At 48.0% G+C, this 21,997-nt stretch overlaps 1 protein-coding gene across 1 annotated transcript in view; it reads left to right on the forward strand.

The window, feature by feature from the left end:
• The window catches only part of tenm4 (teneurin transmembrane protein 4), a 586,910-nt gene that overhangs the window by 476,866 nt on the left and 88,047 nt on the right, over positions 1–21,997 (forward strand). The window contains exons 22-26 of the mRNA XM_041876707.2: positions 2,520–2,674; positions 16,298–16,399; positions 16,597–16,773; positions 18,840–19,246; positions 19,501–19,692. Coding sequence (XP_041732641.2) covers positions 2,520–2,674; positions 16,298–16,399; positions 16,597–16,773; positions 18,840–19,246; positions 19,501–19,692 — 1,033 coding nt within the window. The remainder of the gene's footprint in view (positions 1–2,519; positions 2,675–16,297; positions 16,400–16,596; positions 16,774–18,839; positions 19,247–19,500; positions 19,693–21,997) is intronic.

The following is a 21,997-nucleotide window of genomic DNA, read 5'->3' on the forward strand; positions in this document are numbered from 1 at the left end:
AAGTCTTCACAAGGTTTTCACACACTGTTGCTGGTATTTTGGCCCATTCCTCCATGCAGATCTCCTCTAGAGCAGTGATGTTTTGGGGCTGTCGCTGGGCAACACAGACTTTCAACTCCCTCCAAAGATTTTCTATGGGGTTGAGATCTGGAGACTGGCTAGGCCACTCCAGGACCTTGAAATGCTTCTTACGAAGCCACTCCTTCGTTGCCCGGGCGGTGTGTTTGGGATCATTGTCATGCTGAAAGACCCAGCCACGTTTCATCTTCAATGCCCTTGCTGATGGAAGGAGGTTTTCACTCAAAATCTCACGATACATGGCCCCATTCATTCTTTCCTTTACACGGATCAGTCGTCCTGGTCCCTTTGCAGAAAAACAGCCCCAAAGCAAGATGTTTCCACCCCCATGCTTCACAGTAGGTATGTTGTTCTTTGGATGCAACTCAGCATTCTTTGTCCTCCAAACACGACGAGTTGAGTTTTTACCTAAAAGTTCTATTTTGGTTTCATCTGACCATATGACATTCTCCCAATCCTCTTCTGGATCATCCAAATGCACTCTAGCAAACTTCAGACGGGCCTGGACATGTACTGGCTTAAGCAGGGGGACACGTCTGGCACTGCATGATTTGAGTCCCTGGCGGCGTAGTGTGTTACTGATGGTAGGCTTTGTTACTTTGGTCCCAGCTCTCTGCAGGTCATTCACTAGGTCCCCCCGTGTGGTTCTGGGATTTTTGCTCACCGTTCTTGTGATCATTTTGACCCCACGGGGTGAGATCTTGCGTGGAGCCCCAGATCGAGGGGAGATTATCAGTGGTCTTGTATGTCTTCCATTTCCTAATAATTGCTCCCACAGTTGATTTCTTCAAACCAAGCTGCTTACCTATTGCAGATTCAGTCTTCCCAGCCTGGAGCAGGTCTACAATGTTGTTTCTGGTGTCCTTTGACAGCTCTTTGGTCTTGGCCATAGTGGAGTTTGGAGTGTGACTGTTTGAGGTTGTGGACAGGTGTCTTTTATACTGATAACAAGTTCAAACAGGTGCCATTAATACAGGTAACGAGTGGAGGACAGAGGAGCCTCTTAAAGAAGAAGTTACAGGTCTGTGAGAGCCAGAAATCTTGCTTGTTTGTAGGTGACCAAATGCTTATTTTCCACCATAATTTGCAAATAAATTCATTAAAAATCCTACAATGTGATTTTCTGGATTTTTTTTCCTCAATTTGTCTGTCATAGTTGACGTGTACCTATGATGAAAATTACAGGCCTCTCTCATCTTTTTAAGTGGGAGAACTTGCACAATTGGTGGCTGACTAAATACTTTTTTTCCCCACTGTAGATCAATCAAATCAAACTGTTTTTGTTTATTTAGCACATTTCATAAAAAGCTAGTGCAATACAATGCACCTTACACTTACAGTAAGTACAAAGTACATTGATTTACAATAGATAAAACATAAACTGACCATAAATCAACAACTGTAATAAAAGCACATGTATTGCAACAATGTAATAGTACCAGTAGAAATGTACTTAGAACTAACAATGTCCCACCCCTCCACCCCTCCACCCCTCCACCCCTCTACCCCTCCACCCCTCCATCCCTCCACCCCTCCATCCCTCCATCCCTCCACCCCTCCACCCCCTCCATCCCTCCACCCCTCCATCCCTCCATCCTCCACCCCTCCACCCTCCATCCCTCCACCCCTCCACCCCTCCATCCCTCCATCCCCCCCACCCTCCATCCCTCCATCCCTCCACCCTCCACCCCTCCACCCCTCCACCCCTCCATCCCTCCACCCCCTCCATCCCTCCACCCCTCCATCCCTCCATCCCTCCACCCCTCCACCCCTCCATCCCTCCACCCCTCCATCCCTCCACCCCTCCACCCCTCCATCCCTCTACCCCTCCACCCCTCCATCCCTCCACCCCTCCATCCCTCTACCCCTCCACCCCTCCACCCTCCATCCCTCCACCCCTCCACCCCTCCATCCTCCATCCCTCCATCCCTCCACCCCTCCATCCCTCCATCCTCCATCCCTCCACCCCTCCATCCCTCCATCCCTCCACCCCTCCATCCCTCCACCCTCCATCCCTCCACCCCTCCATCCCTCTACCCCTCCACCCCTCCATCCCTCCACCCCTCTACCCCTCCACCCCTCCACCCCTCCATCCCTCCACCCTCCACCCCTCCATCCCTCTACCCTCCACCCTCCATCCCTCCACCCCTCCACCCCTCCATCCCTCCACCCCTCCATCCTCCATCCCTCCACCCCTCCATCCCTCCACCCCTCCATCCCTCCACCCCTCCACCCCTCCACCCCTCCATCCCTCCACCCCTCCACCCCTCCATCCCTCCACCCCTCCACCCCTCCACCCCTCCATCCCTCCACCCCTCCATCCCTCCACCCCTCCATCCCTCCATCCCTCCACCCCTCCACCCCTCCACCCCTCCACCCTCCATCCCTCCATCCTCCACCCCTCCATCCCTCCATCCTCCAACCATCCATCTCTCCACCAGGTATCACAGTGGATAAGTATGGAGTGATCTTCTTTGTGGACGGGACCATGATTAGACGAATTGACCAGAACGGGATCATCTCTACCCTGCTGGGGTTCAACGACCTGACCTCCGCACGACCTCTCAGCTGTGATGCTGTCATGGACATCTCTCAGGTACACAGACCGACACAGTAGTGATGGCATGTCCCTGGATGTTGCAGTTTGCCCAGATGTGTGTGGGCGATGAGACTGCTGACCTCTGACCTCTCTCTCTCTCTTACCTACACACACATATAGACACACACACACAGTGAACACACACAGTGAACACACACAGACCAGCAGACTGCCACACCAGACAAAGACACTGGCAAGGACATGGTGTTGAGGTGAGGTCACCGCACCCTCAGGCTGTGTGTGTGTGTGTGTGTGTGTGTGTGTGTGTGTGTGTGTGTGTGTGTGTGTGTGTGTGTGTTTGAGTGAGTGCATGTGTTTAACTATACTTGAAGTCCAGAAGTCCCCACAAGAATAGTAACCGAACAAAATATTAACCAACTGGGGACATTTTGTTAGTCCCTACAAGGTCAAATGCTATTTCTAGGGTGTTTAGGGTTAAGGTTAGAATTAGTGTTAGGGTTAGGTTTAGGTTTAGGTTTAGGTTTAGGTTTAGGTTTAGGTTTAGGAGTTAGTAAAAATAGGATTTTGAATGGGACTGAATTGTCTATCTCCACACGGTTAGTTGTACAAGACTGTGTGTGTGTGTGTGTGTGTGTGCGCGTGATGACCAATCTCTGGTGGTTCTGTCACGTTGCACATCTGCCTAGCAACAGGCAGCAATATGGCTGATCAGAGGAGAGACTGCATGGCTCATTCCAGGGTCCTGATTATTGTTAGCTGTGATTCATCTCAACAATGGTGACCTCCTCTTCTCTGAAATACCTTTTTAGACTTCTGTCTCTCTCCTCCCTTCTTACGGCCTTCACTGCCTTTCTAGAAAAAAACAGAGGATACTGATTGTTGAAGACGATACCCTGGAAAACAGTGGTAATTATTACTGAGTGGACTATCCTGGTTAAATACTGTCTGTCTGAACCAGCCTATGTCCTTTACCCTGTCGACCGTGTACTGTCTGTCTATCTGTCTGTCTGTCTGAACCAGCCTATGACCTTTAGCCTGTCGACCGTGTACTGTCTGTCTGTCTGTCTGTCTGAACCAGCCTTTGACCTTTAGCCTGTCGACCGTGTACTGTCTGTCTGTCTGTCTGTCTGAACCAGCCTATGACCTTTAGCCTGTCGACCGTGTACTGTCTGTCTGTCTGTCTGTCTGTCTGTCTGTCTGAACCAGCCTATGACCTTTAGCCTGTCGACCGTGTTCTGTCTGTCTGAACCAGCCTTTGACCTTTAGCCTGTCGACCGTGTACTGTCTGTCTGTCTGTCTGTCTGTCTGTCTGAACCAGCCTATGACCTTTAGCCTGTCGACCGTGTACTGTCTGTCTATCTGTCTGTCTGTCTGAACCAGCCTTTGACCTTTAGCCTGTCGACCGTGTACTGTCTGTCTGTCTGTCTGTCTGAACCAGCTTATGACCTTTAGCCTGTCGACCGTGTACTGTCTGTCTGTCTGTCTGTCTGTCTGTCTGAACCAGCCTTTGACCTTTAGCCTGTCGACCGTGTACTGTCTGTCTGTCTGTCTGAACCAGCCTTTGACCTTTAGTCTGTCTGTCTACTGCTGGTGATTTGTTTGCAGACTGTAAGCACTGTCTGCTCTGTCCTGGGATGCGTCCAAAATAGCTCCAAATGCCCCATGGACCCTGGTCTAAAGTAGTGCACTATAAAGGGAATAGCGTTCCCTTTGGGACGCAGCCCTGCTGTACGAGAGCCAGTCAGGGTCATTTGTGGCTCACAGCTAACCGATCCTCAGGGGCCTCAGCTGCCAGTGGAGACCAGGAGTGTGTGTGTGTGTGTGTGTGTGTGTGTGTGTGTGTGTGTGAAGGGATGTAGTCAGAGCAGAGAGCTCCCAGCTGCCCAGCACTAACCCTCAGGGATACACAAACACACACACTCCCTCAGCTGCCCTACCCCCCACTCCCCTGTGGCCTCCTGCCAGAGCCAGGGGAGATACAGGCAGACTGACTGCAGCTAACTTCACTGAGAAGAGACACTCAGTAAAAAACAACCATTAAATATGCATCCCAGGCACACAGCGAGCTCCTACCACTTCAAACACGCGCACACACACACACACACGCACACACACACGCACACACGCACGCACGCACGCACGCACGCACGTACGCACGCACACACACACACACACACACACACACACACACACACACACACACACACACACACACACACACACACACACACACACACACACACACAGACAACACACACACACACACACACACACACACACAGACACACACACACACACACACACACACACACACACACACACACACACACACATAGCTACTACTTGAAACAGTCCCCATCCTTCCTTTCACCCTGCGTCTCACTTTAGACATTCATCTGGAGACCGGATTCAGGTCGAGGGTCCGGAAAATAATTATAATAATTTGTACACTGAAAATTGACCACAACTTTGCCCCAAAAATAGATTGTATTTGAAAATAGCAATAATAATCCCTTGATGACATTGAGACACTAAGCTACCTGCCTGCCACATTGAGACACCATCACAAGTCTCTTTCTGTATTTGTGGGAATACTTGGGAACAGATTTCTTAAATTAAACTAATTATTTGCTGAATTACTGGTGGTTTTTGCTGTGAACAGAGATATAATATGCTGGCGTCTTTTCTTTCTCTGGAACGTGTTTGGTCCAATGACCTCTAGTCTTTTCTTTCTATGGAACGTGTTTGGTCCAATGACCTCTGGTCTTTTCTTTCTATGGAACGTGTTTGGTCCAATGACCTCTAGTCTTTTCTTTCTATGGAACGTGTTTGGTCCAATGACCTCTAGTCTTTTCTTTCTATGGAACGTGTTTGGTCCAATGACCTCTGGTCTTTTTCTTTCTCTGGAATGTGTTTGGTCCAATGACCTCTGGTCTTTTTCTTTCTCTGGAATGTGTTTGGTCCAATGACCTCCAGTCTTTTCTTTCTATGGAACGTGTTTGGTCCAATGACCTCTAGTCTTTTCTTTCTATGGAACGTGTTTGGTCCAATGACCTTTAATCATTTCTTTCTATGGAACGTGTTTGGTCCAATGACCTTTAATCATTTCTTTCTATGGAACGTGTTTGGTCCAATGACCTCTGGTCTTTTTCTTTCTATGGAACGTGTTTGGTCCAATGACCTCTGGTCTTTTCTTTCTATGGAACGTGTTTGGTCCAATGACCTCTGGTTTTTTCTTTCTATGGAACGTGTTTGGTCCAATGACCTCTGGTTTTTTCTTTCTATGGAACGTGTTTGGTCCAATGACCTCTGGTCTTTTTCTTTCTCTGGAACGTGTTTGGTCCAATGACCTCTGGTCTTTTCTTTCTATGGAACGTGTTTGGTCCAATGACCTCTAGTCTTTTCTTTCTATGGAACGTGTTTGGTCCAATGACCTCTGGTCTTTTCTTTCTATGGAACGTGTTTGGTCCAATGACCTCCAGTCTTTTCTTTCTATGGAACGTGTTTGGTCCAATGACCTCTGGTCTTTTCTTTCTATGGAACGTGTTTGGTCCAATGACCTCTGGTTTTTTCTTTCTATGGAATGTGTTTGGTCCAATGACCTCTGGTCTTTTCTTTCTATGGAACGTGTTTGGTCCAATGACCTCTAGTCTTTTCTTTCTATGGAACGTGTTTGGTCCAATGACCTCTGGTCTTTTCTTTCTATGGAACGTGTTTGGTCCAATGACCTCCAGTCTTTTCTTTCTATGGAACGTGTTTGGTCCAATGACCTCTGGTCTTTTCTTTCTATGGAACGTGTTTGGTCCAATGACCTCTGGTTTTTTCTTTCTATGGAATGTGTTTGGTCCAATGACCTCTGGTCTTTTTCTTTCTCTGGAACGTGTTTGGTCCAATGACCTCTGGTCTTTTCTTTCTATGGAACGTGTTTGGTCCAATGACCTCTAGTCTTTTCTTTCTATGGAACGTGTTTGGTCCAATGACCTCTGGTCTTTTCTTTCTATGGAACGTGTTTGGTCCAATGACCTCCAGTCTTTTCTTTCTATGGAATGTGTTTGGTCCAATGACCTCTGGTCTTTTCTTTCTATGGAACGTGTTTGGTCCAATGACCTCTGGTTTTTTCTTTCTATGGAATGTGTTTGGTCCAATGACCTCTGGTTTTTTCTTTCTATGGAACGTGTTTGGTCCAATGACCTCTGGTTTTTTCTTTCTATGGAACGTGTTTGGTCCAATAACCTCTAGTTTTTTCTTTCTATGGAATGTGTTTGGTCCAATGACCTCTAGTCTTTTTCTTTCTATGGAACGTGTTTGGTCCAATGACCTCTAGTCTTTTCTTTCTATGGAACGTGTTTGGTCCAATGACCTCTAGTCTTTTCTTTCTATGGAACGTGTTTGGTCCAATGACCTCTGGTCTTTTCTTTCTATGGAACGTGTTTGGTCCAATGACCTCTGGTCTTTTTCTTTCTATGGAATGTGTTTGGTCCAATGACCTCTGGTCTTTTCTTTCTATGGAACGTGTTTGGTCCAATGACCTCTGGTCTTTTTCTTTCTATGGAACGTGTTTGGTCCAATGACCTCCAGTCTTTTCTTTCTATGGAACGTGTTTGGTCCAATGACCTCTGGTCTTTTTCTTTCTATGGAATGTGTTTGGTCCAATGACCTCTGGTCTTTTTCTTTCTATGGAACGTGTTTGGTCCAATGACCTCCAGTCTTTTCTTTCTATGGAACGTGTTTGGTCCAAAGACCTCTAGTCTTTTCTTTCTATGGAACGTGTTTGGTCCAATGACCTCTGGTCTTTTTCTTTCTATGGAATGTGTTTGGTCCAATGACCTCTGGTCTTTTTCTTTCTATGGAATGTGTTTGGTCCAATGACCTCTAGTCTTTTCTTTCCTCCTCCCTCGGTTTAGTATTTGCCTTTCAAATTAGGCCTCCGTTTTCCTAACCGTTTTTTGTTGTTGTTATGCAGAAGGTTAATAGTTTGACTCCAGCGAGAAATATTTTTAATGTGTTTTTACAAAGGTCTATGGCATTCTTTATGTCTGTTCTCCCCTGCTGAGTTCAAAGTTATATAGCAGGGAAAATCATGTCCTGGAATAAGATCACTATACCACATTCCCACTTCAAGGGTGTTACAGAAAGCTTCAGACAGAAAGCTTTATCAAGACTGTCGTGACAATGATGACGCACGTTCAGTTCGGTTCAAATCTGTTAGTGCACTACTTATTAACAGGGCCCATAGGGCTTTGTTCAAAAGTAGTGCACTATATAGTGAATAGGCTACCATTTCAGACACAGATAGGCTATTCAAACAGAGTGTAGGATTACTTATTTTCTCTAGACAGGCATCACATTGATAATAACAGAATCTGGAGGGAAAGCTTATGGTGAAGGGCCAGGCTATTGTCAAACAAGAGAGCTTACTAATACAACTAGATGGTTTTAGAGGGAGTTCATCATCCAGAGGGTTATAATACAACTAGATGGTTTTAGAGGGAGTGACAGTCTGTCCCAGTGGTAGTGACAGTCTGTCCTAGTGGTAGTGACAGTCTGTCCCAGTGGTAGTGAGTCTGTCCCAGTGGTAGTGACAGTCTGTCCCAGTGGTAGTGAGTCTGTCCTAGTGGTAGTGACAGTCTGTCCCAGTGGTAGTGACAGTCTGTCCCAGTGGTAGTGACAGTCTGTCCCAGTGGTAGTGACAGTCTGTCCCAGTGGTAGTGACAGTCTGTCCCAGTGGTAGTGACAGTCTGTCCCAGTGGTAGTGACAGTCTGTCCCAGTGGTAGTGACAGTCTGTCCCAGTGGTAGTGACAGTCTGTCCCAGTGGTAGTGACAGTCTGTCCCAGTGGTAGTGAGTCTGTCCCAGTGGTAGTGACAGTCTGTCCCAGTGGTAGTGAGTCTGTCCCAGTGGTAGTGACAGTCTGTCCCAGTGGTAGTGACAGTCTGTCCCAGTGGTAGTGACAGTCTGTCCCAGTGGTAGTGACAGTCTGTCCCAGTGGTAGTGACAGTCTGTCCCAGTGGTAGTGACAGTCTGTCCCAGTGGTAGTGACAGTCTGTCCCAGTGGTAGTGACAGTCTGTCCCAGTGGTAGTGAGTCTGTCCCAGATGTGTTGACAGTCTGTCCCAGTGGTAGTGACAGTCTGTCCCAGTGGTAGTGACAGTCTGTCCCAGTGGTGTTGACAGTCTGTCCCAGTGGTAGTGACAGTCTGTCCCAGTGGTAGTGAGTCTGTCCCAGATGTGTTGACAGTCTGTCCCAGTGGTAGTGACAGTCTGTCCCAGTGGTAGTGACAGTCTGTCCCAGTGGTAGTGACAGTCTGTCCCAGTGGTAGTGACAGTCTGTCCTAGTGGTAGTGACAGTCTGTCCCAGTGGTAGGGACAGTCTGTCCCAGTGGTAGTGACAGTCTGTCCCAGTGGTAGTGACAGTCTGTCCCAGTGGTAGTGACAGTCTGTCCCAGTGGTAGTGACAGTCTGTCCCAGTGGTAGTGACAGTCTGTCCCAGTGGTAGGGACAGTCTGTCCCAGTGGTAGTGACAGTCTGTCCCAGTGGTAGTGACAGTCTGTCCCAGTGGTAGTGACAGTCCCTGTGTCGGTGTGTGAGGGGTTTAGTCAGGGGTTAGGGGGTGTTGGGTATGATTGTGTTACAGCATGTGTGAAGAGGGGAAGAGGGGCTCTGGTCAGTCTGTCGGTGTGAAAACCCCTCTGCCAGCCAGGCAGCATACCATCTCATCTTCCTCTGCCTCGGCACCTCCACACTCATTAAATATTCAACCACCAGTGTTAACAGGAAATAGGTTTTAAGACATGTAAAATCATCCCCTCCTTATCCTCCTCTCATTCCCTGAGTCAGTTCATTTTCTGCTCTATGTAAGATGCTGCCATGTATCTGCTATGTCTGACCTCTTGTCTGTCTATCTGTTCATCTGTCTGTCTGTCTGTCTGTCTGTCTGTCTGTCTGTCTGTCTGTCTGTCTGTCTGTCTGTCTGTCTGTCTGTCTGTCTGTCTGTCTGTCTGTCTGTCTGTCTGTCTCTCTCTCTCTCTGTCAGTCTGTCTCTGTCTGTCTCTGTCTGTCTCTGTCTGTCTGTCTGTCTGTCTGTCTGTCTGTCTGTCTGTCTGTCCTGTTTATTTGTTGTGAGGATAAGAGAGAAGGAGGAGAGAGAAGAGTAGAGTAGTGTATATCTGCACTGTTCAAAAGTAGTGCATTATATAGGGAATAGAGTACCATTTGGAATTCAGCCAGAGGCTGAGGCAGACTATTGAGTGTTGTATTTTATGTTAGGATTGGGTTGGGGGACAAGGCCTTGCTATTTATGATGGGGTTGGGGACAAGGCCTTGCTATTTAGGTTGGGGTTGGGGAACAAGGCCTTGCTATTTATGTTTGGGGTTGGGGGACAAGGCCTTGCTATTTATGTTGGGTTGGAGGGAAGGTCTAGCTATTTATGTTTGGGGTTGGGGGACAAGGCCTTGCTATTTATGTTGGGGTTGGGGGACAAGGCCTTGCTATTTATGTTGGGTTGGAGGGAAGGTCTAGCTATATATGTTGGGGTTGGGGGACAAGGCCTTGCTATTTATGTTGGGGTTGGGGACAAGGCCTTGCTATTTAGGTTGGGGTTGGGGAACAAGGCCTTGCTATTTATGTTTGGGGTTGGGGACAAGGCCTTGCTATTTATGTTGGGTTGGAGGGAAGGTCTAGCTATTTATGTTTGGGGTTGGGGGACAAGGCCTTGCTATTTATGTTGGGGTTGGGGGACAAGGCCTTGCTATTTATGGTTGGGTTGGGGGACAAGGCCTTGCTATTTATGTTGGGTTGGAGGGAAGGTCTAGCTATATATGTTGGGGGAAGGCCTAGCTATTTATGTTGGGGTTGGGGGGAAGGCCTAGCTATTTATGTTGGGGTTGGGGGGAAGGCCTAGCTATATATGGTTGGGTTGGGGGACAAGGCCTTGCTATTTATGTTGGGGTTGGGGGACAAGGCCTTGCTATTTATGTTGGGGTTGGGGGACAAGGCCTTGCTATTTATGTTGGGTTGGAGGGAAGGTCTAGCTATTTATGTTGTGGTTGGGGGAAGGCCTAGCTATATATGTTGGGGTTGTGCTGGGGGAAGGTCTAGCTATGTATGTTGGGGTTGGGGGAAGGCCTTGCTATTTATGTTGGGGTTGGGGGACAAGGCCTTGCTATTTATGTTGGGTTGGAGGGAAGGTCTAGCTATTTATGTTGTGGTTGGGGGAAGGCCTAGCTATATATGTTGGGGTTGTGCTGGGGGAAGGTCTAGCTATGTATGTTGGGGTTGGGGGGAAGGCCTTGCTATTTATGTTGGGGTTGGGGGACAAGGCCTTGCTATTTATGTTGGGTTGGAGGGAAGGTCTAGCTATTTATGTTGTGGTTGGGGGAAGGCCTAGCTATATATGTTGGGGTTGTGCTGGGGGAAGGTCTAGCTGTTTATGTTGGGGTTGGGGGAAGGTCTAGCTGTTTATGTTGGGGTTGGGGGAGGCCTAGCTATTTATGTTGGGGTTGGGGGAATGTCTAGCTATTTATGTTGGGGGAAGGTCTAGCTATTTATGTTGGGGTTGGGGGAAGGTCTAGCTGTTTATGTTGGGGTTGGGGGAAGGTCTAGCTGTTTATGTTGGGGTTGGGGGAGGCCTAGTTATTTATGTTGGGGTTGGGGGAATGTCTAGCCATTTATGTTAGGGTTGGGGGAATGTCTAGCCATTTATGTTAGGGTTGGGGGAAGGTCTAGCTATTTATGTAGGGGGAAGGTCTAGCTATTTATGTTGGGGTTGGGGGAAGGTCTAGCTATTTATGTTGGGGTTGGGGGAAGGTCTAGCTATTTATGTTGGGGTTGGGGGAAGGTCTAGCTATTTATGTTGGGTTGGAGGGAAGGTCTAGCTATTTATGTTGGGGTTGGGGGAAGGTCTAGCTATTTATGTTGGGGTTGGGGGAAGGTCTAGCTATTTATGTTGGGGTTGTGCTGGGGGAAGGTCTAGCTATTTATGTTGGGTTGGAGGGAAGGTCTAGCTATTTATGTTGGGGTTGGGGGAAGGTCTAGCTATTTATGTTGGGGTTGGGGGAAGGTCTAGCTATTTATGTTGGGTTGGAGGGAAGGTCTAGCTATTTATGTTGGGTTGGAGGGAAGGTCTAGCTATTTATGTTGGGGCTGGGGGAAGGTCTAGCTGTTTATGTTGGGGTTGGGGGAAGGTCTAGCTGTTTATGTTGGGGTTGGGGGAGGCCTAGCTATTTATGTTGGGGTTGGGGGAAGGTCTAGCTATTTATGTTGGGGGAAGGTCTAGCTATTTATGTTGGGGTTGGGGGAAGGTCTAGCTGTTTATGTTGGGGTTGGGGGAAGGTCTAGCTGTTTATGTTGGGGTTGGGGGAGGCCTAGTTATTTATGTTGGGGTTGGGGGAAGGTCTAGCTATTTATGTTGGGGTTGTGCTGGGGGAAGGTCTAGCTATTTATGTTGGGGTTGTGCTGGGGGAAGGTCTAGCTATTTATGTTGGGGTTGTGCTGGGGGAAGGTCTAGCTATTTATGTTGGGGTTGTGCTGGGGGAAGGTCTAGCTATTTATGTTGGGGTTGGGGGACAAGGCCTTGCTATTTATGTTGGGGTTGGGGGAAGGTCTAGCTATTTATGTTGGGTTGGAGGGAAGGTCTAGCTATTTATGTTGGGGTTGGGGGACGGTCTAGCTATTTATGTTGGGGTTATGCTGGGGGTAGGTCTAGCTATTTATGTTGGGGTTGGGGGAAGGTCTAGCTATTTATGTTGGGTTGGAGGGAAGGTCTAGCTATTTATGTTAGGGTTGGGGGAAGGTCTAGCTATTTATGTTGGGGTTGGGGGAAGGCCTAGCTATTTATGTTGGGGTTGGGGGACAAGGCCTTGCTATTTATGTTGGGTTGGAGGGAAGGTCTAGCTATTTATGTTAGGGTTGGGGGAAGGTCTAGCTATTTATGTTGGGTTGGAGGGAAGGTCTAGCTATTTATGTTAGGGTTGGGGGAAGGTCTAGCTATTTATGTTGGGGTTGGGGGAAGGCCTTGCTATTTATGTTGGGGTTGGGGGACAAGGCCTTGCTATTTATGTTGGGTTGGAGGGAAGGTCTAGCTATATATGTTGGGGTTGGGGGAAGGCCTAGCTATATATGTTGGGGCTGGGGGAAGGCCTTGCTATTTATGTTGGGGTTGGGGGACAAGGCCTTGCTATTTATGTTAGGGTTGGGGGAAGGTCTAGCTATTTATGATGGGGTTGGGGGAAGGCCTAGCTATTTATATTGGGTTGGGGGAAGGTCTAGCTGTCACGCCCTGGCTCTGGGGACTCTTAAATGTTGAGACAGGGTGTGGATTTTCATTGTTTAGTTTTCTATGTTTTAGTTCTAGATCGTGTTGATCTATGTTGGCCAGGGTGGTTCCCAATCAGAGACAGCTGTAGCTTGTTGTCTCTGATTGGGGACCATACTTAGGCAGCCTGTTGGCACCAGTTAGTTGGTGGGATCTTGATCCGTAAAGGTTTGTTGTGTTATAACCTCAGGACTTCACGTATCGTTTGTTTGTTATTTTTGTCGTTAAGTACGTTAAAAGTATGTATGCTTATCACGCTGCACCTTGGTCCGTGTCTTCAGTCAACGAGCGTGACACTAGCTATTTATGTTGGGGTTGGGGGAAGGCCTAGCTATTTTTGTTGGGGTTGGGATGGGGGGAAGGCCTAGCTGTTTATGTTGGGGTTGGGGTAAGGTCTAGCTATTTATGTTGGAGTTGGGGGGAAGGCCTAGCTATATATGTTGGAGTTGGGGGGAAGGCCTAGCTATTTTTGTTGGGGTTGGGGGACAAGGCCTTGCTATTTATGTTGGGGTTGGGGTAAGGTCTAGCTATTTATGTTGGGATGGGGGGAAGGCCTAGCTATATATGTTGGGGTTGGGGGACAAGGCCTTGCTATTTATGTTGGGGTTGGGGTAAGGTCTAGCTATTTATGTTGGGGTTGGGGGAAGGTCTAGCTATTTATGTTGGGGTTGGGGGAAGGCCTAGCTATTTATGTTGAGGTTGGGGGGAAGGTCTAGCTATTTATGTTGGAGTTGGGGGGAAGGCCTAGCTATATATGTTGGGGTTGGGGGAAGGTCTAGCTATTTATGTTGGGGTTGGGGCGAAGGCTTAACTATTTAGGTTGGGGTTGGGGGGAAGGTCTAGCTATTTATGTTGGGGTTGGGGGGAAGGCCTAACTATTTAGGTTGGGGTTGGGGGGAAGGCCTAGCTATTTATGTTGGGGTTGAGATGGGTGGAGGCCTAGCTATTTATGTTGGGGTTGAGATGGGTGGAGGCCTAGCTATTTATGTTGGGGTTGAGTTGCGGGGAAGGCCTAGCTGTTTATGTTGGGGTTGGGATGGGGGAAGGACTAGCTATTTATGTTGGGGTTGAGTTGCGGGGAAGGCCTAGCTATTTATGTTGGGGTTGGGTTGGGGGGAAGGACTAGCTATTTATGTTGGGGTTGGGATGGGGGGAGGCCTAGCTGTTTATGTTGGGGTTGGGATGGGTGGAGGCCTAGCTATTTATGTTTGGGTTGGGTTGGGGGGAGCGTCTAGCTATTTATGTTTGGGTTGGGTTGGGGGGAAGGTCTAGCTATTTATGTTTGGGTTGGGTTGGGGGGAAGGTCTAGCTATTTATGTTTGGGTTGGGTTGGGGGAAGGTCTAGCTATATATGTTGGGGTTGGGGGGAAGGCCTAACTATTTAGGTTGGGGTTGGGGGGAAGGCCTAGCTATATATGTTGGGGTTGGGATGGGGGGGAGGTCTAGCTATATATGTTGGGGTTGGGATGGGGGGAAGGCCTAGCTGTTTATGTTGGGGTTGGGATGGGGGGAGGTCTAGCTATATATGTTGGGGTTGGGATGGGGGGAGGCCTAGCTATATATGTTGGGGTTGGGTTGGGGGGAAGGCCTAGCTGTTTATGTTGGGGTTGGGATGGGGGGAAGGTCTAGCTGTTTATGTTGGGGTTGGGATGGGGGGAAGGCCTAGCTATTTATGTTGGGGTTGGGATGGGTGGAAGGTGATTGGGTTGGGGGGAGGCCTAGCTATTTATGTTGGGGTTGGGATGGGTGGAAGGTGATTGGGTTGAGGGGAGGCCTAGCTATTTATGTTGGGGTTGGGATGGGTGGAAGGTGATTGGGTTGAGGGGAGGCCTAGCTGTTTATGTTGGGGTTGAGTTGGGTGGAAGGTGATTGGGTTGGGGGAGGCCTAGCTAGCTCTGTTTTTATTGGAGGCTGGAGGCTTGTAGAATGCAGGCAGGCAGAGCTGTTGGGATCAGCTCGTGAAGTGGAATTTAATGTGGCTTCCTGAGCTTATTTCACATTTATCAGTTAGAAACTATTTCCCCCGGGCCGTTTTAATCCACAAGTCAGCGATTTGAAGTTTTTATTACATTTTTTGCTGATGTATTGTTTAACTATTGTCAGTTGAAGGTTGAACCCACTCTGTGACCAAATCAAAACCCTGTATCTTCCTCTGTAGACTGTCACCGTGATATACTCTCTCTCTCTCTCTCTCTCTCTCTCTCTCTCTCTCTCTCTCTCTCTCTCTCTCTCTCTCTCTCTCTCTCTCTCTCTCCCTCTCTCTCTCTCTCCTACTCTCTCTCTCTCTCTCTCTCTCTCTCTCTCACAGTGTTGGATTCTGCAGTATTTTCACCTGCTGTGTTTTCCTTTTTAGTTATACACAGTCTATAAAATACCCTTCAAAGTATTCTCTTAAATTGAGTATGGATTTCTGTTTGACAAAGCCAAGTTCAGAACCATAATTTACCACTATGTTAACATATTAGTTGATACTTTAGGGATTGCTCCCCAATCAATTTCTGAGGAGGGAGGTTTGTGAACTTTGCATTAACCGACCCACTATGAAAGATTACTCAAGCGTAGTAATGCAAGGTAATTTGATCCTGCGTTGTCCTATTTCCCAGTTGCTAACTCCAGCTCTCATATAATAAGTTGACCGGCATCGAGAACTGCTCTTTGCGTTTCCCAGTAAATTAAGACCAGATTTTAATCAGTCTTCCTTGTTGCTGCTTCCAGCCCTGCTATTGAAATACAACACTTCATATTGCTCTCCTCAGAGATGTGGGGGTGGGGTTTGGGGTGGCTATTATTTTCATAACAATAAGTCATAATTTGGGAGGCTGGAGGTGAGCAGTGCCTTTCATTTGATAAGTAGTGCTCCGGTTTCTCTTCAAGGACTTTACCTCCCGCTGTTTTTTTCCATTACTAAATTAATGACCCACAGCTGAGGGAGACATCCACTGTGAGGGGTGGCGATAGTCATCTCCTCCCTAAATGAAATGGTTTTAGCTCCCAGGCCTGTGGAGCTGTTATGAGATAGCTGGATATTTTCAACACTATCTAACAGTCCTGTAAATCCTTTTCAACGACTCTTGTTGCCCCCCAGGCTTTTTTTTACCCTCTCAGATGATTGTGAAAAATGTGTAGATCGATGCAAACATGCTTTCAGTTTTGGACCCAAAGCACCGGTCCTCACATGGCTTGGTGTCTGTCTGTCTCTGTCTGTATCCACTCAGGTGCGTCTGGAGTGGTCCACTCACCTCTCAGACCTCTTATCATATTCGCCGCTGTCTGTTTTTGACCTCTCAACAAATACACCGTCAGTTCCCATGGATAACTCCCTGTCCGCTGTCTGTCTGTTCCTCTGTAGGTGCGTCTGGAGTGGCCCACAGACCTGGCCGTCAGTCCCATGGATAACTCTCTGTACGTCCTGGATAACAATGTGGTGCTGCAGATCTCTGAGAACCATCAGGTGAGGAAACACAACTTTTAACAGTAGACGGTACTACGCTAGACTTTACTTGAAATGATTTTGATATGTGATTGTTTTATCTACCTAAGTTGAATACATTGACCTTAGTTGAATGCACTGATTGTAATTCCCTGTGGATGAGAGCGTTAGACCGTCTGATACATTTAAATCATTCAAATGTCAAATGTAACCACCAGGTGCGTATTGTGGCGGGGAGGCCCATGCACTGCCAGGTGCCCGGCCTGGATCACTTCCTGGTCAGCAAGGTGGCAGTCCACGCCACCCTGGAGTCGGCCAACGCCCTCGCCGTCTCTCACAATGGCATCCTGTACATCTCTGAGTCAGACGAGAAGAAGATCAACCGTGTGAGACAGGTGAGACAGAGAAACAACTTCTTACTCATACCTGGACTTACCTGGGTCCATAATACCTGGACTTACCTGGGTCCTTCATACCTGGACTTACCTGGGTGATCATACATGGACTTCCCTGGGTGATCATACCTGGACATCCCTGGGTCCATCATACCTGTACTTACCTGGGTCATCATACCTAGACTTACCTGGGTCATCATACCTAGACTTACCTGGGTCATCATACCTAGACTTACCTGGGTCACACATACCTGGACATACCAGGGTCACTCATACCTGGACTTACCTGGGTCACTCATACCTGTACTTACCTGGGTCCATCGTACCTGGACTTACCTGGGTCCATCATACCTGGACTTACCTGGGTCCATCATACCTGGACTTACCTGGGTCCATCATACATGTAATTACCTGGGTCACTCATACTTGGACTTACCTGGGTCACTCATACCTGGACTTACCTGGGTCCATCATACCTGGACTTACCTGGGTCCATCATACCTGGACTTACCTGGGTCCATCATACCTGTACTTACCTGGGTCCATCGTACCTGGACTTACCTGTGTCCATCATACCTGGACTTACCTGGGTCACTCATACCTGGACTTACCTGGGTCCATCATACCTGGACTTACCTGGGTCCATCATACCTGGACTTACCTGGGTCCATCATACCTGTACTTACCTGGGTCCATCGTACCTGGACTTACCTTGGTCCATCGTACCTGTACTTACCTGGGTCCATCGTACCTGTACTTACCTGGGTCCATCGTACCTGTACTTACCTGGGCTCATCGTACCTGGACTTACCTGGGTCCATCATACCTGGACTTACCTGGGCTCATCATACCTGGACTTACCTGGGTCACTCATACCTGGACTTCCCTGGGTCCATCATGCCTGTACTTACCTGGGTCCATCGTACCTGGACTTACCTGGGTCAATCGTATCTGGACTTACCTGGGTCCATCGTATCTGGACTTACCTGGGTCCATCGTACCTGGACTTACCTGGGTCCATCGTACCTGGACTTACCTGGGTCCATCATACCTGTACTTACCTGGGTCACTCATACCTGGACTTACCTGGGTCACTCATACCTAGATTTACCTGGGTCACTCATACCTGTACTTTCCTGGGTCACTCATACCTGTACTTACCTGGGTCCATCATACCTGGACTTACTTCGGTCTATCATACCTGGACTTACCTGGGTCCATCATACCTGGACTTACCTGGGCTCATCATACCTGGACTTACCTGGGTCCATCATACCTGTACTTACCTGGGTCCATCATACCTGTACTTACCTGGGTCCATCATAGCTGTACTTACCTGGGCTCATCATACCTGGACTTACCTGGGTCCATCATACCTGTACTTACCTGGGTCCATCATACCTGGACTTACCTGGGTCCATCATACCTGGGTCCATCATACCTGGACTTACCTGGGTCCATCATAGCTGTACTTACCTGGGTCCACCATACCTGGACTTACCTGGGTCCATCAAACCTGAACTTACCTGGGTCCATCATACCTGGGTCCATCATACCTGGACTTACTTACAAATGGGGATGATGGACCCAGTCTCATGAGATAACCCTTTATTACCCAGCCCCAGGAGATAACCCTTTATTACCCAGTCAGAGGAGATAACCCTTTATTACCCAGCCTCAGGAGATAACCCTTTATTACCCAGTCAGAGGAGATAACCCTTTATTACCCAGCCTCAGGAGATAACCCTTTATTACCCAGCCTCAGGAGATAACCCTTTATTACCCAGCCTCAGGAGATAACCCTTTATTACCCAGTCAGAGTAGATAACCCTTTATTACCCAGCCTCAGGAGATAACCGTTTATTACCCAGCCTCAGGAGATAACTCTTTATTACCAAGTCGGAGGAGATAACCCTTTATTACCCAGCCTCAGGAGATAACCCTTTCTTATCTGTTTTACTATTTTACTTGCAATGGTCATGATCGTTGAATGCACTGTAAGATTCTCTGTCCGGACAAGACCGAGCATCTTCTCCTTGCATGTAAACATTTCCTGTAAATTTCAGGTGTCCACCAATGGAGAGATCTCATTGGTGGCTGGGGCGCCCAGCGGCTGCGACTGTAAGAACGACGCTAACTGTGACTGTTACTCCGGCGACGATGGCTATGCAAAAGATGCCAAAGTCAACGCCCCGTCCTCATTGGCTGTCTCCCCCGATGGTGAACTCTTCATCGCCGACCTTGGCAACATCCGTATTCGTTACGTCCGACGGAACAAGCCTTACCTGAACCCACTCAGCATGTACGAAGTCTCCTCCCCCATCAGTGATGAACTCTATCTCTTCGACTCCAACGGTAGTCACATCTACACCCTGAGTCTGACCACAGGGGATCATCTCTATAACCTGACGTACTCCGGAGAGGGAGACCTGGCCAGCATCACGGATCAGAACAACAACATAGTGACCATCAGGTATTTATCTGATTTAATGCTGCAGTAGTCTCTCAATCCCACTCTTATTTTACAAGTCTTTTACTATTTTAATTGATGTCTTAATTGTATTATTATCTTAATTGTATATTTGTCTAGAAAACATATTGTTTTTTTTCTTTCTCACTTTTTATTAGTTTATTTGTTAAGCACTTTGAACTGCATTTGTTGTCAGAAATGTGCTATATACGCTGTACATGAAGTTTGATTGATTGATTGATTGATTGATTGATCAGGAGGGATACAACAGGGATGCCTCTGTGGTTGATGGCGCCTGATGGACGGACGTTCTGGTTCACCATTGGGACCAACAACGCCCTGAAGGCCATCGCTGCTCAGGGGCAGGAGCTGGCCATGATGACCTACCACGGGAGCTCCGCATTACTGGCCTCCAAGAGCAACAGCAACGGATGGACCACCTTCTATGAGTGAGTAGACTGGATATTCTGTTTACCCCAAACATACCTGCATCCCAAAGCAATTGGTAGAGGTATTGAGAGGACAATACAGTGCCATCACTTTTTCCACATTTTGTTTTGTTACAGCCTGAATTTAAAATCGATTAAATTGAGATGTTTTGCCACTGGCCTACATACAATACCCCATCATGTCTTGGTCTAAGGCACTGCATCGCAGTGCTAGCTGTGCCACTAGAGATCCTGGTTCGTATCCAGGCTCTGTCGTAGCCAGCCGCGACCGACCGGGAGACCCATGGGGCAGCGCACAATTGGCCCAGCGTCGTCCAGGGTAGGGGAGGGAATGGCCGGCAGGGATGTAGCTCAGTTGGTAGAGCATGGCGTTTGCAACGCCAGGGTTGTGGGTTCGTTTCCCACGAGGGGCCAGTATGAAAAAAGATATATATATAATGTATGCACCTACTAACTGTAAGTCGCTCTGGATAAGAGCGTCTGCTAAATGACTAAAATGTAAGTAGACTAGATATTTTGTTTACCCCAAACACACCTGCATCCCAAAGCAATTGCAGTAGAAATATATGTGCCAGGCTCCCAGCTGAGTTGATTACAGACTAAGGCTTTTTAGTAGCTACATTGGATCAAAGCTCAGTTCATAATGGACTTTTCTCTGACAATCCCCCCCCCCAAAAATCCATTTTTCTGGATTACATCATGTTACTATGGATACCATCACTTGGCTAGAATCGTTGGTGTGTATTTCAAAGTAACACTAAAAGTTTAAGCAAGGGGGTGGCTTTAGTTTAGTTGGCAGGTGGGTGGCTTTAGTATAATTGGCAGGTGGGTGGCTTTAGTTTAGTTGGCAGGTGGGTGGCTTTAGTTTAGTTGGCAGGTGGGTGGCTTTAGTTTAGTTGTCAGGTGGGTGGCTTTAGTTTAGTTGGCAGGTGGGTGGCTTTAGTTTAGTTGGCAGGTGGGTGGCTTTAGTTTAGCTGGCAGGTGGGTGGCTTTAGTTTAGCTGGCAGGTGGGTGGCTTTAGTTTAGTTGGCAGGTGGGTGGCTTTAGTTTAGTTGGCAGGTGGGTGGCTTTAGTTTAGTTGGCAGGTGGGTGGCTTTAGTTTAGTTGTCAGGTGGGTGGCTTTAGTTTAGTTGGCAGGTGGGTGGCTTTAGTTTAGTTGGCAGGTGGGTGGCTTTAGTTTAGTTGGCAGGTGGGTGGCTTTAGTTTAGCTGGCAGGTGGGTGGCTTTAGTTTAGCTGGCAGGTGGGTGGCTTTAGTTTAGTTGGCAGGTGGGTGGCTTTAGTTTAGTTGGCAGGTGGGTGGCTTTAGTTTAGTTGGCAGGTGGGTGGCTTTAGTTTAGTTGTCAGGTGGGTGGCTTTAGTATAATTGGCAGGTGGATGGCTTTAGTTTAGTTGGCAGGTGGGTGGCTTTAGTGTAGTTGGCAGGTGGGTGGCTTTAGTTTAGCTGGCAGGTGGGTGGCTTTAGTATAATTGGCAGGTGGGTGGCTTTAGTTTAGTTGACAGGTGGGTGGCATTAGTTTAATTGGCAGGTGGGTGGCTTTAGTTTAGTTGGCAGGTGGGTGGCTTTAGTTTAGTTGTCAGGTGGGTGGCTTTAGTTTAGTTGTCAGGTGGGTGGCTTTAGTTTAGTTGTCAGGTGGGTGGCTTTAGTTTAGTTGGCAGGTGGGTGGCTTTAGTTTAGTTGGCAGGTGGGTGGCTTTAGTTTAGCTGGCAGGTGGGTGGCTTTAGTTTAGTTGTCAGGTGGGTGGCTTTAGTTTAGTTGTCAGGTGGGTGGCTTTAGTTTAGTTGTCAGGTGCGTGGCTTTAGTTTAGTTGTCAGGTGGGTGGCTTTAGTTTAGTTGGCAGGTGGGTGGCTTTAGTTTAGTTGGCAGGTGGGTGGCTTTAGTTTAGCTGGCAGGTGGGTGGCTTTAGTTTAGTTGGCAGGTGGGTGGCTTTAGTTTAGTTGACAGGTGGGTGGGTTTAGTTTAGTTGTCAGGTGGGTGGCTTTAGTTTAGCTGGCAGGTGGGTGGCTTTAGTTTAGTTGTCAGGTGGGTGGCTTTAGTTTAGTTGGCACATGCATAGCCGGGCAGGTGTTACTATGATATATGACTATAGTATTTCGGGGACCCGGACCGTCTCTTTATTCCTGAATGTCCCTGTCACTCAGAAATACAAGACCTGTACCAGTCAAGGTGTCATCCTATTTAGTCGGTGGCTGGTACATGGGTGGCAGGTCGAGTTTTAGGGATGTTTTCTGCGGCAGGTGACTTTAATATTTTGGAGACACAAGCCACCTCTCTATTCCTGCATGTCTCTGATTATAACTACAGGA

Source organism: Coregonus clupeaformis, chromosome 5 (assembly GCF_020615455.1).
Source record: "Coregonus clupeaformis isolate EN_2021a chromosome 5, ASM2061545v1, whole genome shotgun sequence".
Classification (NCBI taxonomy): domain Eukaryota; kingdom Metazoa; phylum Chordata; class Actinopteri; order Salmoniformes; family Salmonidae; genus Coregonus; species Coregonus clupeaformis.